The 19390-nt window shown below is 42.4% G+C and overlaps 3 protein-coding genes across 10 annotated transcripts; 1 reads left to right on the top strand and 2 right to left on the bottom strand.

Annotated features, from left to right (window-relative positions):
- Positions 1-2642, bottom strand: LOC135651744 (abscisic acid receptor PYL3-like). The gene is made up of 3 exons (XM_065172144.1): positions 2272-2642; positions 1570-1785; positions 1-695 (listed from the first exon to the last, which is right to left on the bottom strand). Exons 1-3 carry the CDS (start codon positions 2452-2454, stop codon positions 480-482), a joined length of 615 nt encoding a protein of 204 aa, XP_065028216.1. The 5' UTR covers positions 2455-2642; the 3' UTR covers positions 1-479.
- A 5700-nt stretch (positions 2643-8342) lies between these two features.
- On the bottom strand, positions 8343-9992 carry LOC103968897 (F-box/kelch-repeat protein At1g80440-like). Its single transcript, XM_009382247.3, has one exon. The coding sequence runs from the start codon at positions 9573-9575 to the stop codon at positions 8478-8480; it is 1098 nt and encodes a 365-aa protein (XP_009380522.2). The 5' UTR covers positions 9576-9992; the 3' UTR covers positions 8343-8477.
- Positions 9993-12599: 2607 nt separating this feature from the next.
- Positions 12600-18814, top strand: LOC103968895 (uncharacterized). 8 transcript variants are annotated; one of them, XM_065172142.1, is made up of 9 exons: positions 12600-12758; positions 13988-14114; positions 15238-15402; positions 15540-15645; positions 15932-16114; positions 16644-16806; positions 17453-17748; positions 18041-18130; positions 18312-18814. In XM_065172142.1, the coding sequence occupies exons 2-9, from the start codon at positions 14100-14102 to the stop codon at positions 18377-18379; spliced, it is 1086 nt and encodes a 361-aa protein (XP_065028214.1). In that variant the 5' UTR covers positions 12600-12758; positions 13988-14099; the 3' UTR covers positions 18380-18814. The 8 variants fall into 8 exon arrangements, with proteins under 8 accessions (XP_065028214.1, XP_009380519.2, XP_065028215.1 ...); XM_009382244.3 differs by having other exon boundaries at positions 15220-15402; XM_065172143.1 differs by having other exon boundaries at positions 12602-12914.
- Positions 18815-19390: the final 576 nt, after the last annotated feature.

The following is a 19390-nucleotide window of genomic DNA, read 5'->3' as shown; positions in this document are numbered from 1 at the left end:
TACAAGTAATCATAGCAATTAAAATTAATTCCACGACAAAATTTATGACATCTCCGAGCTGTTTATAGAACACACTTTCTACCTGTTTTTGTCATTCTATCTTGAAAACAAGAAGACAATTGATGCATTTACAGGAACTCCAAAGTACACCAAAGTTTATAGGTACGAGACAACTGTCGTCAATCTTTACGACCCACCTTCATTTGACTTTGATGTAGCTGCTGCTCCAACGTTGCTGTCACCAGCAAACAGTACAACCAGATATTTTCCCATAGCTTCACTGATCTCAGGAAATCGAACTATATCACCTGAGAACCATGGCGCAGGCATCGGATGCCAAAAACATTCATTTTCATTCTGAATGGGGTATGGCATGGTTGCAGTCAGAGAAAACAAAAAGGCAAAAGAGACTAGTGGACTATGTCAAAAACTTGGATGGTCTGAAGCTCTGCGTGTTCTACCCCTGGCTAGTCCGTGCATTAGATGTTAATGGGCTCTGTCAATTCTTGAACTGCCAATCGCTCCGATATTACGGCTAATGATTTGAGGTTGCACTTGATAAGGGCCTCCACGAAGAAGCAGGTGTCATCTTTGGTGTTCCCTTCCGGCACGTCGACCACAAACGATTCTATCACCAATGTCCCCGGTCTGCCATCAATAACCTCAGGATGGGCAGTCACAACCGATGAGTAGTTCTGAAGAGAAAGAATAACGAAGATTGATGAGCCACAAGTCAGCCGAAGGCAGAGCAAACATAATTAAAACATATGCTCAAAAATAGATCCATCATTGTTGATTCAAATGAGTAACACAACATCATTACTCTGTTCTCATCCAGTAGAGTAAAGCAGGACCAAAAGAAACATCAGAAAAATCAAGATGTTAATATCATGCAAGCTTTGTCGAATTCACAAAAACAGAATATACAACTCGACTAAAGGTCAAAGGAAAACTAGTCACATAATGATGAAGCTGCATGTAAATCTGATGCGACATGAATCGTTGCCACCTCAATGGATAACCCAATCAAGCACAAATGTTAAACTACCAAGACTTGGTGTTTCTCCGACAGACTGTTAATAATATCTCCGGTGATCAAACTCCTGTAAGGCATGCTATAACTTCTATTCTTTTATAAAATTGATTGGGTTCTACTATGATAAAATTCGATGAAATTTAGAAAGCCAAAGAACCACTCTCATCCTTGATAGAGTAAAGAAGAGAATTTTCCATTATAATTGTTCCAGAAAAGAACATGAATATGTGAATGATAATTCCAATACTATATCCATTAGAAAGTGAAAGACACTTCATGTATGTCTACACAAGCAAGAGGAAATCACAAGATAATTCCAAGGTAATATTATCCCCATCGTACGGATTGCCATCACGCACGCTTTACCTTCAGAAGGAATATTCAAGTCTACCCTACTACCATCAAGCATCAATATCTTCTCAACCTTGCATATCTCGAACAATCGATCAAGATCCAGGTGGATGGAAGAGCAGAGAAACAAGAAAGAATCTTTTAACAAGAGAAGAGCATTGGGGATGGCAAGAACAAAAAACCTGAAGCCTGTGGTCCCCTCCGACAATCTTGATGCTCAAGATGTGCTCGTTGTCATCGAGCTGTTCGAGCCTTTCGGTGCTGGTAGTGGCGGGCAGGCCGGACTTGATGTTCACTTCCCTCAAGCACCCTACTGCAAAATCCCCCTGCAAGATGCATCTGCTCACAAACGGCTTGTACCTTTCTGGCTGATCGAATCGCCTCACCAAAGACCAAACCTATACCATAAGCACAGCATCATCAACGGTTACAAGCTTCGCAGGTTCTAATCGCAAGTTTAGAGAAAATATCTGACGAGCAAAAGCGAGCGATCATTTTCTCATCACCAAAGAAACTAAAAGTGAAAGCTTTTTCACCATTAAACGTTTGCTAAATCAACAAAATGCACGATCCGATCACCCATATTTATACACTTGCTGGTTTGCTGTATCAGCAAGGCAGCCTCTTCCATCGAAAATCCCAAATTACAAAATCCTTCAAATCGCACTGAAGCAAAAATTAACTCTTTGAAACTATTCATATTTTCGCATTAGCTAAACTAACCGCAAAAATCAGTTTTTTTACACCTCAAGGGGAAAAAATAAAAAAAAAATCCTATTTCTTCGCATTTGCGGAAAATAAAACCCTAAAAAGGATAAAAGAAGCGAAAGAAACACCAGCAGACCGCCTATTTCGAAACCAAAGAAGGAAGAAAGCGAGATTACGAGGTGGACGGGGGCTTTGATGTGCTTGACGACGGAGGAGCTGCACTGGTTTTCTTTCGGCTCATGGCGGTGGAATCTGCGGACGCACTCCGCCTCCATGGCCCTGCACCCGACCTCCGGCGGGTTCATCTCGTCGGCGAGGCGCCACAGCCCCCCTCCCCCGTTGCTGCTCCTCCCCACCATATTCCGCCTCCTCCTGTCTAACGCAGCCGATCGAAGCCAAGAACAGGAAAGGAATCGATCCACAGTAATCGCCGCGGCGTCTGGATCACCCCAGTTCCCTCTTGATCGAACGGAATGGATGCAAAGCCTTTTGTCCTCCCTCGTTAGTATTATCGCCTCCTACTTGTCTCTCCTCTCCCCTCTGCCTCGCTTCGCAACAAAAGGTGTTATCCTATTATAATGACTTGCTTTCGCTCTGTAACAACACCAAATAACCTTGACCTGTCGTTGTATAACAGAATTGCCACTGCGGGCCTCTTGCGCCCGTCCCGAACCGGGTTTAGATGTGGGGCCCTTAACACTCCCAGCCAATAAGAGGCCAGGCTACCCTGTTCGTAGGCGTGGCCACAGCATGTCGGCGGTGGCAGAAGCGTAAATACCTGTCAATGGTGGGGGTGTTCGACCATAACCAACAGTGGTTAAAGACCTTTTTAACAAGAATGTTGGCCTCACCCGAGGGTGACTCACCGGCGCGAAGCAGGAAAGTGGGTCCCACGGATGCCCCGACACACAAAGCAGGTAGTCGGGGCGCGTAGACGGCCGATGGGTGCAGAAGCACTGCGGCGGTCGTTCTGAGACGCTGGCCTTCCGGTGATACGGAGAGACGCTCGCCCGGGGCAACCGTACGATGCGCGCCACTTGAAACTAGTGGCCAGAGAGGAGACGCGTGCCAGAAAATAACACGACCGTCGCTGGACGGTCAGTTTTAATGTGCCTTGCGTTTCCCCCTCCGGTCTTCTTTTCGTTGTTTCAGATCCGTCGAGACAAAGAGGAGGAATCCGCCACCGTACGCAGGCACACAGCGGCTGGTGAGTATTATCGAGAAGCGTGCCACCGCACGTGCCGACCAGTCCACTGGCACGAGATGCGAGTGCGGTCGTGAATGGAACGCTCTTTAAGAATAGTCTCGATTTATCTCACGATTATCTTTCTTTTTCTGGATTTGACCACTTAAAAAGCAAAAGTATAGATGGGACTTAAAAAGGCAATCATACTAATATTTTCTTGCTGAGGAAAAAAAAGTTAAATTTCAAGTAGATTGTTATCATTTGTAGTGCTCGTGGGCCCACGCATGAGCCCGTCTCGAGAGAGACTGGAGCGACAAGCGTCCCATTCTAAATCAATACATCTGGCGGAACTAAACACGACAATCTGTGGTGGTGGAGATAAAAATAAAAAAAGTTAGGGATTCAATGAACCGAGACCCAAGCTCAGATGCCAACCACAGAAAGCGTACAGGACAAGAAGAAAGATATACCTGTAAAAGCCCGGCAAATCCGACCAAGGATGATGCAATGCATCATCAGGAGCAGCACGAAGCTCCACCGTGTAAAGCAACATCGTAAGCACTCCCGAGGAAGAAAGCCGCCGCATCGTCCATGCCATGGACGTTAATCCAAGTCTGAAAGAACAAAACGTAGGTTCAGCGTATCCTCGAAAGATTGGCGGCACACGATAAACATCAAACGCAGGTTACATCACCTGGCTTTCTTGGTGGTATAGCCTGGGCCATCTCAAGAGATCCGATGCCAATACATTACCAGAATACCTGGCTGTCTCCAAAAGAAAAAGTTCATAGCCGATTTATTTCGATCTAAAATATTAACAAGAACAAAACGTATTGTCTGTGCTCACCTGATAAACAAGTTGCCAACAGGTTGTCCAACATGCATTGTCTTCCTGAATACTCTTTGTTTGACCTCCCAACATCAGATGGTATTATGGCATTCACAACCATACAACACGCAGCCACTGAAAACAACTACAATCACCAAACCGTATGCTACAGGATCTGGTGACAGAATTACACCCTTCTACAGTCAACCGAGATAATTGAAGGCTGTCACATCAGCACCTAACCACAGTAAAAATAACAAGTTCAACTAAAAGCAGCATGTGTACCAAACAAGTGTTGCATCTTAGGGGGATTCAGAGTCAGAACCAACTCCTTTCACAGACGATGACTAGATATTCCACATTGGTGCTCAAGCCATATGCTGATTCTATTTACAAAGGATATTGCCAGATAGGTGATGTCACACTCGGTAGAGGATAAACTAGTCATCCAATGAAAAACTCCAACTATTTTGCATCAGCAGAGCACACAGATGCTTTATTTATTGCAAGCTACTACTATCTCAGGACTATCTCACCAATGAACCCAACCTTCTCCTGCCTAATTCCTTTGCAGATGAGCAGTGGGCTCTCAAATCTTCCAAAGTAACAGATGTCATTTCAATAACAACAAACAATATGCATGCAACAACAAAATCAGCTCACATGTCTATATCCTCTTACTTGTGATGTCATGATCAAAATAAACAAGACAAATATGACATGAGATATTCAGCCATACAAGACAAGCACTAACTACAAGGAAAAAAAAAGAAAGATAGAGAGAGAGAAAAGCACATAAACCACAACGAATAAAATATCGCAGAACATTATGCTCACACATCCTCTTTTTCATCCAATTATGTTAAAAAGATGGAAAAATATAGGTAAATATGCTACTGTTAGCAAGTTACTTTTAATTTTATAGTTTTTTAATCAGGATGTCTGATGTCATCTTAGAATTTTGTAAAACCTTTGCAACATCTTGTATTATTTTCATTGGATTTCTCATGGATGTTATTAACTTATTATATAATATTTAGTATACAACAAAATGTAATTGTTCAAACAAAATCAAGACCTTCAATCAGCGAACCCACCTACCAATAACCAAATCTCAGTGTATTTGTGCATTTTTATAGAAGGTCAAACGTTGATGATTTATTCTCAGACACTTTTATGTTTAGCTCATCACTTAGATTGACATTTTAATAACTATGCATGTTTCCTTATATGCATTCATCATTCACATATAAAAGAAAGAGATAAACTAAAATTTAGTCTAAAGCCACTTACAAATTACAATATAAAGGACTGCTCATTCAAAAAGCTCACTTTAATCTATAACCATAATTAATCATCAACCAGGAATAACATAATGAGTCCTGTTTCTGTGATGAAGGACAGAACTGAGTGTCAGCTATGCGTAATAATCATTGCATGCAAATAAGAATGGCAAGGAAGAACTAAGATCCATTTGTAAAGTTTGGCATTTGCATATAAATCAGTAGCATGTCTTAAGAGTTGAGAAAATAACATGGTTCTAAGTCATTCATAAATAACATTTTTGGAAAACAGAGCATGTACTTTATGTCAAACACTTAACTATGGGTCAAAGAGTGCACAACAAAAACAAGCCTTAATATTCCAACTATATTGAATCGGCCAGAGGTCAAAGAGTGTACTGCAAAAAAAAAAAAACATAAAACCATTGAATCTGGAGGCAGAAAAGAGGGGTTACAGCGAGAAAGGGAAACAAACAAAGTACCCAAAGTAGCCCTTGTATCAATCGTGCCATCTTTTTGCATATCTCATGAGCTCAAGTGAAGATGCCAGGTGAAATTATTGCATAGAAAAGCACATCTTCGTGATCTTTGCATGATACTGTCAACATAAAAAGCACATCAACAGATAATCCTATTGTCGGAATGAATTTAAGTAACAAAACGTATCTTATATGCTAGAGGATGAAGCATAAATATGGCCAACAAGTTAAGGTTTAAGCATCAATATGAAGAGACATTAAATAAAGAGAAATCCCTCAATCAGCTTACTAATTAAGAACAGTAAAAGTTTCGAAACCAGAATTTGAATTAGTGCTTTGGCACACCATAATCTGTGACGAAGTTGTAATTGTTCTGACAATTAGCACATCCTAAATCTAAAAAATATTCAGTTGCAAATAAAATGAAGCACGGACTTGAAATACATTCCTGCGGTCACAATATTCCACAACCTCCTTTTAAGAAGTTGCTTTCATATTCCTCAGAAATAGTACAAAAACATTGCCAATTATTTCAGTGATACAGGAAAGAAGCAAAGGCATTGTTGCAATCTCCAGAGTACCTGCAAATGAGCCAGTGTGCAAAACTTATTTTGGACAAGCTTTGTTTGTAACTCGTGCTAGAAGTTTTAGCTGCAGTGATGGTCATATCTAGTAAAATGGTGTCATGAAGTGGGGTGTGGACTTTTCCTGGGGGGAAAAACAGCCTAGTAGATCAAGTGTTATTATCAACTAAGCATCATCATCTTCAAGTAGACTCTCATAAAGGACTAAGAAATTTTGAATCGGTCTTCCATTTACATTGGATTAAATAAGTTTCTAAATGTCAACTTGGAATTATAGTCATGTCTGTGACCCTTTCTAATTTATGCCTTGCATAGTTCCATGATTCGCCAAACTTCTCAGGAGGCAAAATCGGTAACAATAACCACCTCTAACATTTACTCAAGCCTTCACGATTCACAGTCTGAAATTATAAACTATGGCCTGAGCGTTTTGGTTGGAAAAAGTTCTGTAACATGATCAAACCATTTTATCTATTTGAAAATATTTATTAACAATATTCACAATTTGAGTTATTGAAACAGTAATTTGTAACATTTCAGCATTTTTTTATGAATCCAACTCTCCATCCACTGCCAGTCAACCGTACCCGAACATGCCTTCCATTATCTTAGCAATAAATTATAAGCAAAGCGTATTTGGATTCCAAAGCGCAATTTCTATACTATGTCCTTTTGATGATTCCACCTACAAAAAAACCATAAGAATTTGATGCTTATTTCACCTTTCAATGACAAAAATGCTTATTCAATATAAACCAAAACATTCTGTTTCCTAATATCAGATGCAAGCTCCAAAAGGCCTGGAAGAATATCCTTCCTTGAATTACTATTTTCTAGCTCTATAATGGCAGAACAACAAACTACTAACACCTTTCACTTGTTTCAAACACTAACGAGATGTCTCTATCTGACTATCATTGGCACACTCTGCAGACCCAAATAACAGCCTAAATTTCCGGGGCTATCTTTTCCTAAGAGGAAAAAGACAACATCAAATTAAAAGCAGCAAGACAATGAGATGCTGCTTTTAATATATGTTGGACAAGCACATAGGCATCATGCAGAAAATGAGATGCCATGAGAAACTTCACTTGGATTAAGAACCATATAAGCTCAAAGCATTCACGTTTTACAGAAAAGCAAATAAAGGATGGATGAAGAGAACGTATACCTTTAGGGCGCGGCGCACTGCTCACAAAAATAGTGCTTGCACTTGGTCTGGGACGCGCTCGCGGATGGCCCGGGTGTCCTGGGAGACCCTCGTCTCCGTATCGGGGGCTGGCGTGGCCCGGCTATCGTGCTGGACTCAGATCCCCTTGGATGACTCGAACTGGAAGAGGGCACCCTCTGGCGATGCGCCCAACGGTGACGTCATCTGCGCGCGCAGGGGCACCCTCCGCGAAGGGCTTGGACGAGGGTTTAGACGAGGAGGAGAACAGGAGCTCTTCGTCGCTTTAGAGGCGGAGGATGGAGCTATCACCGGCGGTGGCATCTTTTCGTCCTCGGAATTTTCAGTCTTGCGTTTGCGAATGTTCCTATTTTTGGTGGGATTGCAGAATAAGCTACAGGCCTTGCAGGTCCGCCGTTAATGGCTGTGTTGGGTCGTAAGGGTTCGAGGTGGAACAAGAAATCGGCGATCCAAGGGTTCTCCATTGGAGGGGATTACCAGGCTCCACGAACGACCTTGCCTTCAAAGAGATGGGGCCCACTCAGGATCCCATGTGGGACTCCTGCTTCGAGCCTAAGGCCACACCAATAAAAACACAGGTAACGAGGCAGGTGGAAGAGCAAGCGTATCGAGGTGTTTATCTTGAAAAAGGTCAAGTCGGCTGGAGCGGCGGCCTCTCCGAAGCCACTCGAGGATGTTCGCATATCGTTCGACGGAATGGCTCAAAGAGAACTAGTGTTATATTCCTTGTGAAATGCTTTCGAGTCACATCGATTATGCTTTTACAATCCTTGTTTCTTCCTCGTGACTTTTGTTAATTAAATATGAAGCATTACGAGATATTGCTTGGGAATTACATCTCGAAGCAGCAGGCTGTTTGGGCGTAACCGGAGAATCGCTTCGGCATCTCCACCTTCCGCCACATTAGACCCTTCCCTTCTCCTCCTTTGAGGTCCATGATGTAGGCCACTTGGGCCCTGCTGTTGTCCCCGGCGCCCCACAGCATGAGACCCCCTTCCCATGCCACCATCTGCAGCGACGCCTTCACGTCGTCAGGCAGGTGCGCCAGCGGCCGCCACGCCCCGTCGCCCTCCTCCAGCAGCACCTCCATCTTCTCCTCCCCCTGCCGGCACATGCACATCCTCCCGTCCCCGCAGACCACGCATGTGCGCTGGTACCCGGCCTCCGCCAGCTTCCCCTCCTCCACGTCGCCCCACCTCCAGGCGGCCACGTCGAAGGCCTCCGCGGTCCGCGAGAACTGCGCCTGCGCCGCCGTGGGGAAGCCACCGAGGACGCGGAACGCGCCGCGCGCGAACAACCCGCGGCACTCGTCGCGCTCCCGCGCCATGTCGGGCAGGCGGACCCACGCGTCGGCCGCAACGTCGTAGGCTAGCGTGGACCGCAGCGCGTTCTTTCTCTCGTCGTGCCCACCGGCCACGAACACCATCCGGCGTTCCTCCGACCCGGCGCACGCGAAGGAGGAGCGCCGTGGGCCGGGCATGGGGGCCCCACGGCGCCAGACTCGGGACACCACGTCAAAGACATGGACGTCGTCGGTGAAGGCCCAGGAGCGGCGGTCCAATCCGCCGACCACCACCAGCTCCCTCCCGACGGCGGCCAACCGGCAGGAGAGCGGGAGGCCGTGGGAGCGGCCGGGGGTCGGTGGCAGCGAGGTCCAGGCACCGGTGGCAGGCTCGAAGAGCGAGAGACGGAAAACTGGGGGGGCAAGAGAGGGTTGCTGCTGGGGAGGGATGGACTCGGACTGGACGAGGGCGACAAAGGGCCGGGCGAGGCCGGCGGACCTTCTGAGGCGGTGGAAGCAGGGCGACTCGAGGTGGTGCATCCAGTTCTTGCAGACGGCCCGGACGGTGGGGAAGGCATGGAAGGGGACGCGGATGAGGCACTCGCAAGCGATCTCCTGCGGCAACCTCGGAAGCAGCTCGTCTTCCATGACGCAGCAAAATCTCTAATCAACGGAGACGACGAGGTTGCTCTTACAATGAAGCGACAGGAAGGGAGCGACCCTGTGAAATCGATAAGAGTTGGAATCTGGCGAAGAAATAGTAACGCGGTGTGCCTTTAATGTCGAGATCCCTGTGGATATGCTTCATTACAAAATTGATGGCACACTGCCGAGGATGCATTTGCACCAAAACATGGCTGGCTCCCGGTCAGCAAACCGCGGCGCTTACAAGTCGCTCGATCGACAGGTGCCGCAACCCTTTTCTGCCCACCGAGCCATTAACCCACAACTGACCTGGGAGCTACCGCACGCCTACCCAATCCTCATTGAGACTTCAGGCCTTTTATTGCAATACATGGGGTATTGCACCATTAGATTCCCTTCCCCATCCTAAGGAGGTGCTTATGAATTGAGATTATTGTATCCTGGTAACATGAGAGAGAGAGAGAGAGAGAGAGAGAGAGAGAGAGAGAGAGAGATGGCATATGTATATTGACTTCCATGTATGATCTCAAGCATGTATTGAGATGGCATATGCGTGATTGGACATATAAGGAGGGGGGGGCCCAAAGCATGGGGATTCCTTCTGAGGGCCCAGCTCCACGTCCCGCCACCGCGAAAACATCCGCGCTGTCGCGGTGGACCTGCGCCGCGTGACGGAGCAACAGCAGGCCAAATCCGTCGTCGCTCTGAGCCAAGCTTTGTGTTCCCCAAAATCTTCCGCCACCCGCTCACGCCTGCTCCAGTAACTTGGTTTTGGCGGGGGAGGTGAAAACACAAGAGAAGGCATCGTTACAAGATTGGAGGCATGAACTGAAGGTAAACTTGAATCATTGTTTGCTTCTTTGTTCTCAGATTTATCAGATCAGACAGGATCCACTGTTAGACACGTCGTTTGCCCGATCCCTCCATGTCGCATCAGCTCCGGTCCAGGTTCTCCATGCTCTCTTTTGTTCCATTACCATGTGGTCCGGTAAGGAGGATTAGAACTCTCGACGTAAATGTGAGGAAGGTGGTGGGTGGAAGCAGTAGGACCATTGCTCTGCTTTCAGCAGTTGTCATCGACGACTCGTTGTCCATCGCAAGCACTTTAATTCCAAAGCTGACTTAGATTCCATAAACCTTTTCCCAAGTGTCCATTTGCATGCGATCCACTGAGCAGTGCTTTGGCCACCCACGCTCTGACCCTTCCCATGAAAGTTCACTCAAATCAGAGGATGATATGACTTAACATGTCACTCAACTCCTTCAGTGACTTCTCAGACACTCTGGAAGTCCCAACTCATGAGTAGCCAACATCTCCCGGTTCCTGAACTTACTTACCTTTGACCAAAACACCGAACAGTGTTGTTATCCTTTTCTGAGTATGACATAACTGTTATTCAAATGAAGAAGGCTGAGCATCAAGGGAAGGAGAAGATCACAAACATCCAATGTGAGATTTTTCTTTAGTCGATGACCATTGTGATATACAATACGAGTGTGTGGCTGAGACACAAAGAATACAGTAGTTCTATGTAATGATATACACTGACTGAGAAGCACCATTATTCCTTCTACCCTGTGGAGGAGAAAGCTCCACAACCTGTCCCACTGTGTTCCTGCACAGCCAGTAAACCTGCCGTCTTTCCAACAGCCATCGCATGCCTCGATAATATCTCATGTCCATTCCGTTTGCACAAAAATTAAAGGATGGATGAGTTGAACACATCCTCTTCAGAAAGACAAGTGCTTGGCTGCCTCAAACTTTTTGTGTTAGCCCCCCTCCCACAGAAAGAGCTGAAGTCTTGAATTCCTCTCTCCTCAACTTAGTCCTACGAGGAGATCCAAACAATCTATCTTCTTTGTTCTTTAGTTATCCGTGGGGTTGTGGGGCTGAGCATTACGCATAAAATCTCTGCCTTTGTGCAGCAATAAATGTGAGGCAAGGAGAGAGTTCGGTATCAGCATCGGACTGAGACGGTGACCAACAGCCAGACTTTGGCCTGGTGGAGAGATGCTGGATCAGTTCCATGATTGCCACCAACAGCCAATAGATATATTCCAAGTAGCCAGTCGCGTGGATGTCGATGAAGCGCAAGATGGAGCATCATTTGTACTGTTTCCATGCATAGTTTTCCTAGAAGCAGGACTTTGAGATGACAACTGACCGAGGCTTTCATCCGTTCATGAATAGTCAGTCCTCTTAGGTGAATCCGTCGAATCGACAGTTGACTGATCTTGTGGTATTATTCTTGTTGCCCAGATCTATTCCACAGCGGAAGGGACGAAGATGCACTGTTCATTGATAAGTGGCATTAACCTAACTCTCGAAAAACCATGGCAAATTCAACTTTCTCTCTTCTTTTATGCAGACATGCGAGACGATCCATCGTCAACATGCGTTTGGAAAGTTGATGAACATGTACTGACTGGCACTCACTGTGCTTCAATGATGATTAGTCTTATCAAATATTCTGGAATCCTATCGCCATGCTCTTCTTGCACAACAAGAATCTAAATATTTAGTTCCTGTGTCTTCAGGTTGAAACTTAGATCCTCTTGCACTTACTACGAAGAGCCACAGTAAAAGTTTCTCTTTTCAGCACATGTCACCATGGGGTCCACAGACCAAACAATCCAAATAATGGCCTCCACTCTGAAGGCCATGCCTAAAAAAGCAAAGGTTGCCTTGCATGCATCTCTTCGGGAACTCCAAGGCAGTAGTAGATCCAGAGTGAAACCATTCATGGTGACATGGGATGTAAAGGAGGAGCAGGAGGAATTCAATATGGGTAAAAATGCATATTTGTCAAGTACAATTCAAATATTCAAATTTACTAGAAACTAAGTAATTGTTGTTTTAGTAATTTTCTATGTAATCATTTTGGATTGTTACTTAATCTATGTAATATATATATATATATATATGTGTGTGTATACATAAGTAACTTTAGGCAATTAATTTGTAGGGATGTGGGCATAAAGATAACCTATGCGCCTTCTCAAGTAATATAACGAGGACGAGATGGGAAGGGAGCGGCGGTGCCACTACGACTCCTCCCTTCTCTCGCTCGTTCTCCCTCAAGTCAGTCTCTTCCTGTGGGCGGCGAGAGAGAGAGAGAGAGAGAGAGAGAATTGGGCCTTGGAAACCCTAAAAGCCTCTTCACGCTTTTACCTCTTTGCTTAACGGTAAATTCGCATAGCCGGATATCTCTGGAATCTGTGTTCTCTAGTAGCGGATCGCAAAAGGATCTTTTTCCCCTTTTATCGGGTTTCCATCTTGGTAGAATTCCTTCAACCATCTTAAAATGTCAATGTGCGATGAACCGCTTATCGCGGCTGAAGGTTTTTCTTTCTTTCCATATCTATTTGAATACTTTCCCTTCTTTTTTGTTCTTGATTTTGGGTAAAAACTCCTAAAGGTTGCGCCTTTTCGAACTGATACCACTGGTGCCTTTTTTTTTCTGGTCCCAATTCGTATTCTTGTCTTCCGGAAACTTGAAGAGAATCAGTGGAATTAGAGCCATGAAAGGCTTGTATGGTTGGACGATTCATCTGTCAGTAGGTCGTAGAAGGTGAAGATTAAAATTGATGCTTGAGATAAAACCCGTTTGACTCTTCCATGTTAATATATGTGGACTTCATCTCTGTTCATCTTCCAGAGGGGAAAATTTATATGTTCTTGATAGATTGTGTCAAGTTGTCTTAAGTGCTTCGTGTCGAGGGAGCTTGTAAATTACCGACATATTTGTCCTCAAGAGAATGACTTGCTGGGAATGTAAAGATATTCTTGGCCAACTGATTGGCAACCACACGTTATCGAGGAAAACACCTCTTGAAATATGATATTATTTATATGTCGGCATAATCAAGCTCGTTGATTTATAGTTTTCTACAGGAGTTGTCCTTTTATGACAAAGCACAGTTTGTCCTCCTGTCATGTATGAGCAAAATTGTTCTTCCTTTTCACTTGTAAAAGTTGTGTTTGGAGAGAACCGATTTGCTTAAAAGAATATAAACATGTTTAGCTTTGTGTATGGAGTTATCTTCCTTCTAAAATGTTAGTGCCGGCATTCCAGAGACCTTTTGATCCCCCTTTGGTTGTTTACTGCACTTGTAAAATGTTTAGCTGTTTCTTTTTTTAGTTGTGGCAGCGTGAGTGGAGCATTTAAGATTTTTTGGTTTTTTTTTTCCTTTTTTTAGTTTTGTGGCAGTGGGAGTGGGACCTAATATATTGCTTACTAACTTACTATGTTCCTTTATTTTGTCATAGATCCCTAGCTATATGTGGAATATAATGTTGTGGCACGGATGCCTGACTTTTGCAATTTCTTCCTAGCTTTCTGCTACCAATGTACCTGTGTGACCCGTGGATCGCGGGATGAGTCTGTTCATGTAGTTATGTTGGCAACTTGCAGATACAGTGGCAAAAGAGTATGTTAAATCCTGAAACTTCTACCAAGTGGCAGACATCACTTGCGTCTACTGTCTTGATAAGTCAGACGAGGATAGCTGGTAAGCTGAGCTGAAATGAAGACCTCACAGGTGAAGATTTTATCACAATTCTAAGTCTTGCCGAATGTTTCATTTAATTGCATAAATTATGTTGCTCCCTTTTAATTTATTTTTATCTATACTAATGACAATGATCCTGTGGTGTTCTCAAAATCCGTACTTGACAAAATTATGATTACCTTCCTCAAGTTTCTTCTTTTTTAATTGAATGGTTGAAGAAGCGCCTGACAGAGATATGAACTTGAACCCTCTTGTTGAGGAGAGAAGTATGAAGTACCAGGCCAAGACCTGGTTGTTCACATCGATCTGATAAATTATCTCTTATTCCAAAGTTGAAGGTTTATTGAAAGATGCACCAATTGATCTCTTTATGTATCAGAAAACTTTAAAGAAAAAGATAAATTTCCATCAGAATCACGAGTATATCAAGTTCTAAAGCTGTCTGAATCATTCATATTTCACTTGTACGGTAGAACCCTGGAACTTCAACAAAATCTGGCATCTAAATTTGCAGCATGTAATAACTTTTTCAAGTCAAGTCACAATCCATTTTAAATATTGTTAATGTATAACCTACCCTCGATGAGCCTTCCTGATCAGGGCTGCTCTCCGTCCTAGGACAATTTGACCAGCTCCTGTAATTGGCCGAAAGGACTTTGTCTAATCTCAGCACAGGTGGTTCATGGTTAGACCATTCTGTAACAAACCTTCAATAACCTTAATTCCATATGTTGTTTATCCCTTACTTTCGAAGGTCAATGTTTTGGCTTAAGCTAATGATCATAGGCACATGGCAACCGCCAAGCATTGATGTTGGGCCATGCAAAGAAGGTATTGGCAGGAGAAAGAAAAGGGCAAGGCCTTGAAGAAAATATGGCGATAATTACCAAAGTCATTGACTTCATAGATTAATACTTCTGGTTACTTTGTAGGAATTCAACGGGTTAGTTTGATTTTATAACCTAACAAGGGGAATTGTGATTGCTCAGTTTTTGCCCTTGTTTCACATACATTGCTAAAGCTTTGAGATTCATGTTATTGTCAAAGAATCTTGGTTAATTGCTTATATTAACTTTTAATGAATCTGCCACAGTAACCAACTGGTTATTTCATTGTTTGACATATGTTTCTTAAGGAAGGGAATTTTACACAGGATCCTCAGTGTACAACAGAAGTACAACCATCATCAGAAGCTTCACATGTTTTACAAGGTGACCATCAAAATTCCCCGGTTGTCGAAACTCCTAAGGTAGATTCAGGTTCGGTGTCCATTGCAAGCAGTAATACTAGGAAGGTTTCTCGTGACGACATTGAACTTGTAAGATGACCAACTGCTGATTCACTTACTACCACCGTTTGCTTCTAATTGAGGAATATTTGGTGAAGATAGCATGAATGCAGTCTGTGTTTCTGGTTATTTTCCGTATCTTCTTTTCACTGGACATAGTGTTGCAGGTGCAGAACTTGATAGAACGATGTCTACAATTGTATATGAATAGAGGGGAGGTGGTTCAGACTCTCTCTAACCGTGCTAGGATAGAACCTGGTTTCACAACACTAGGTTGGTATTTTATATTTCCAAACTTTTAACTTTCATAAATACAAACACCCACCAGCACATGCAATCTGCATCTTATCCCACTTGTATGAAATTAAAATTATGTGGTGCATGTCAAAAGCATTTCTTGAAGAGTTGCCCAAAAATATATTTTTTTCCTTTTTCATCCACTCAAGTATTTGGTGCACATGTATTTTCTTGTTTAGAACAAAAATATATGTGATGGCTTTGCCAATTGCTGCACTCAATGTTGCACTTGTCTACAACTTAAGATGCCTTTTCTTTACAGTATGGCAGAAACTGGAAGAAGAAAACTCGGAATTTTTTAGAGCTTATTATATAAGGTTGAAACTGAAGAAACAGATCATTTTGTTCAATCATTTGCTGGAGCACCAGTACCATCTGATGAAGTATCCCATCCAGCCTAAGGTTCCATTGCCTCCAATTCAAAATGGGATTCACCCTGTGCCTGGTAATTTATTTGGTTCATGCCTCTGCTTCTATTAACATGTGGTTCATGCCTGGTGATGTAGGTATCCGCTAGAAATTAATTACCTGAATGATTATCAACTACACCCTTTCCCGGAGCAAACAACTGATTTCTGAAACTGCGTAAATGTTGTTTTTTTAGCTGCTGCCTCTCTGATTCAATCTTTGTAGGAATTTTAATGGGTTTGTGTAAGCTTAGCTGAGACTTCAAATTGTTCTCATTTTACTTATTTTGGAATTCAGAAATTTCCTATATCCATAAAATTGGTAGTCCAATATATCAATGAACTGTGAAGTTTGCTAATCAATCAAGCTCTTTCTTATATATTTCTGCTGAAATAATATGCAGTAACTAGAAGGCAAACAATTATTTGTCATAGGATCCAATGAATATACTTCATGTATATAATTGCTTTCTTCTTTCCTTAGGAATTATGTATGCTTTTCTCATAGTTCTGCAGCCTCAGCTCATAATTATCATTCTTATTTAGTGTAATTTATATGCAGTGCAGTTAGTTTGCCCATGGGGTATCCGATTCTTCCACAGCACCTAATGCCCGCTACAGGTCAGCCTCATGTTGACCCCATGGGTTGTGGACTCTCCAGCTGTCATGTGGTCAATGGTATTCCTGCTCCAGGCAGCTTTCATCCCATTCGCATGAATTCTGGAACCAAGTAAGAGATTGATTTTTCATTTGTAGAATCCTTTATATAGGGTCATAGATGTGTAGCTATTCTGCATATATTTCCATTATCCAATCATTGAATAGTAAAATGGGCTGGAATTATACCAAATTGCAAACTATGCTATTCAAATGCTTGTCAAGTACTAATTTATGTTGTTTCTATCCTTATTTGAGAAAGGAGACTCTATAGAGACCTAACCTAGATCTTTTAAGAAGAGAGACCATTTTTATTGCACATTTTTGAATCATTACATAAATGCATCCCTCATGTATGTCTCATTCCAACAATGGGAGGTAATAACAATCAGCACAAGTCCTTGCTGCTGATCAATCTGGCTTCAGCCCTGAGATTCTTAATATTCTTGGGTTGCAGAGCTAATCAGGTTTTACATTATATTTGCACAAGAAATATGAGAGTATATCCTTACACATTTTTATCTGTTCCTTACAATTAGTGCAAGATATTTGCTCAGCTAACAACCTTTCGTGTCCACTTTCCAACTTATATCAATCTGCTAAATAAAACTTGTACTAGAAGCAAATCACAACTCCATATTCTATATGAAATTTTTTGTTTTGCTTGTTTCTAATTTTATGAAACATTTTAAATTTTATTAAATCATTGTGATTGACAGTGGAACGACTGAAGCAGCTCATACAGCCCCTCCAGCCATTTCATCCATGTCAGAGATGGCTGTGAGTCCTGCTTCGGCGGCGTCAAGCAATCATTTTCCTTTTACTTCTGAGATATCTGGGATAGGTTTGGATGTGACAGCACTTGATACAACCTTCCCACCTGATGTGGTGAATTCGGGAGGACTGCAATTAGGTTCCGATGGTGTGGGATCTTCAAGAGACTCAATCAGATCATCAGGACAGCTTTGGAATTTCAGTCTTTCAGACCTAACAGCAGATTTAACAAATTTAGGAGGTAAAGTTGCTCATGGAATATGTTAAATCACATTTACTATCTTATTAAAGTGATGTTAATGAGGTAGGACCTTACAAATAGTTGCAAATTCGACTTCCAATATAAGGATGACTTGCATATGGTATACATGTTTGATCATTCAAATTTGTATATAGATTACTGCTGCATAAATTAGAACATAATAATATGATTAATGGATGTGACTAATCAGTAATATGATTATCCTATTTCATTATTTTATATAGCTTACTGTCTTTCCTGATTCGGTTGACATCACAATGCTGATTTGTAGATCTTGGAGTTCTGGGAGACTACGATGGTTCTCCTTTCTTGCCATCAGACTCGGATATTTTGCTCGACTCCCCAGAACCGGACGATATAGGTAAATCTAAACCTTTTTTCTATTTTCTAGTCTCATGCAGTGCAACACAAGGGTTTTACCTAATGACAAAAGGGGTGACTTGGAACATTTCTCTGCCCAAGCTTTGTCGAATGCTAATGATTGGCCTCACAACACTTGAGGAATGTTTTTGACCGTCCTTGTTCGGTACTTGCTGTTTCAGTTGAAGAATACTTTGCCGATGTTGCCACTGGATCATGCCCTCATCAATCAGATGAAGAGAAATCTTAGAGACACGAGCGAAGCCAAATTTTTGCATCTGCACTCCATTGGTAGACTGTACGAGCAATATGCTGCCTCTCCAAATATCACAAGTTAATAAAGCTGTTGTGTCATTTACAGCAGTCAGAGATGTGAGTAGCTGATGAGGGCTGGTCCCATTTACTGCTGATTGAAATTGAAGACAGAATATTATTCATATTTGGGAGATTGTTTATGCTACAACATTAAAAAAAAACCAAAACTGCAGTGTGAGGGCAGTTTTGTTGCCAGCTTTAGTTATTTGGCAGCATTGGCAATTTGCATGAGTGACCAAGCTGACATATGATTCTGGATTTAGTCAACTGAAAGCTACAGCTTTAATAGTGTAGGAGCTGCTGCTTGGCTTGGCTCTAACTGTGCTGCATTTGGCATTTCTACAAGCTAAAAGTAATAATCTTTTCCATATATTGAGGCAGATTCCATCCTTTCATACTTGTGTTGCCTTGCAAACCTTTGGCATCTCCACAAGAATGAGTGGCTGATGCTCTGTTTCTTAGTAGACCACAATCTCCCCCTCTTCATCCTTTATTCAAAATTTTTAACATTTTTAAATATATTGAATTATGATATTTTGAAACGTCAATTTTCGATAAGTTAGTCTAATACTTAAGGTGTTATTTATTCGATTTGATGCTATCGGCTAATCTTTCTCTCTCTAATCTGTGTCAAAACCACCCTACACTTCAAGGCATTAAATCATCGATACCCATAATCTACATGTTTAATTAGCTAAAAGAAAAACTTAAGATGTCCAAAGCTCACCTAAGATGGGTCCTCACCATTAAAATCATAGTGTCGTGATCCTTCTAAGAGTTGGTTCCTCTTCTCCACCCTTAAGAGGGTATTAATAAATAGATAATTAATTCTACATGACGAACCATAGGATTTTCTTTTTTTTTTTTTATGTAAAAGTTCTCTCTAATAAATCTCTATATTCTTCTTCCCCCCACCCAAACAAAACAAAAATGGTAGTATTATGTT

Source organism: Musa acuminata, chromosome BXJ3-10 (genome assembly GCF_036884655.1).
Source record: "Musa acuminata AAA Group cultivar baxijiao chromosome BXJ3-10, Cavendish_Baxijiao_AAA, whole genome shotgun sequence".
NCBI classification, from domain to species: Eukaryota; Viridiplantae; Streptophyta; class Magnoliopsida; order Zingiberales; family Musaceae; genus Musa; species Musa acuminata.
The sequence above is the reverse complement of the archived record's forward strand: the minus strand, read 5'-3'. Positions and strand labels throughout refer to the sequence as shown.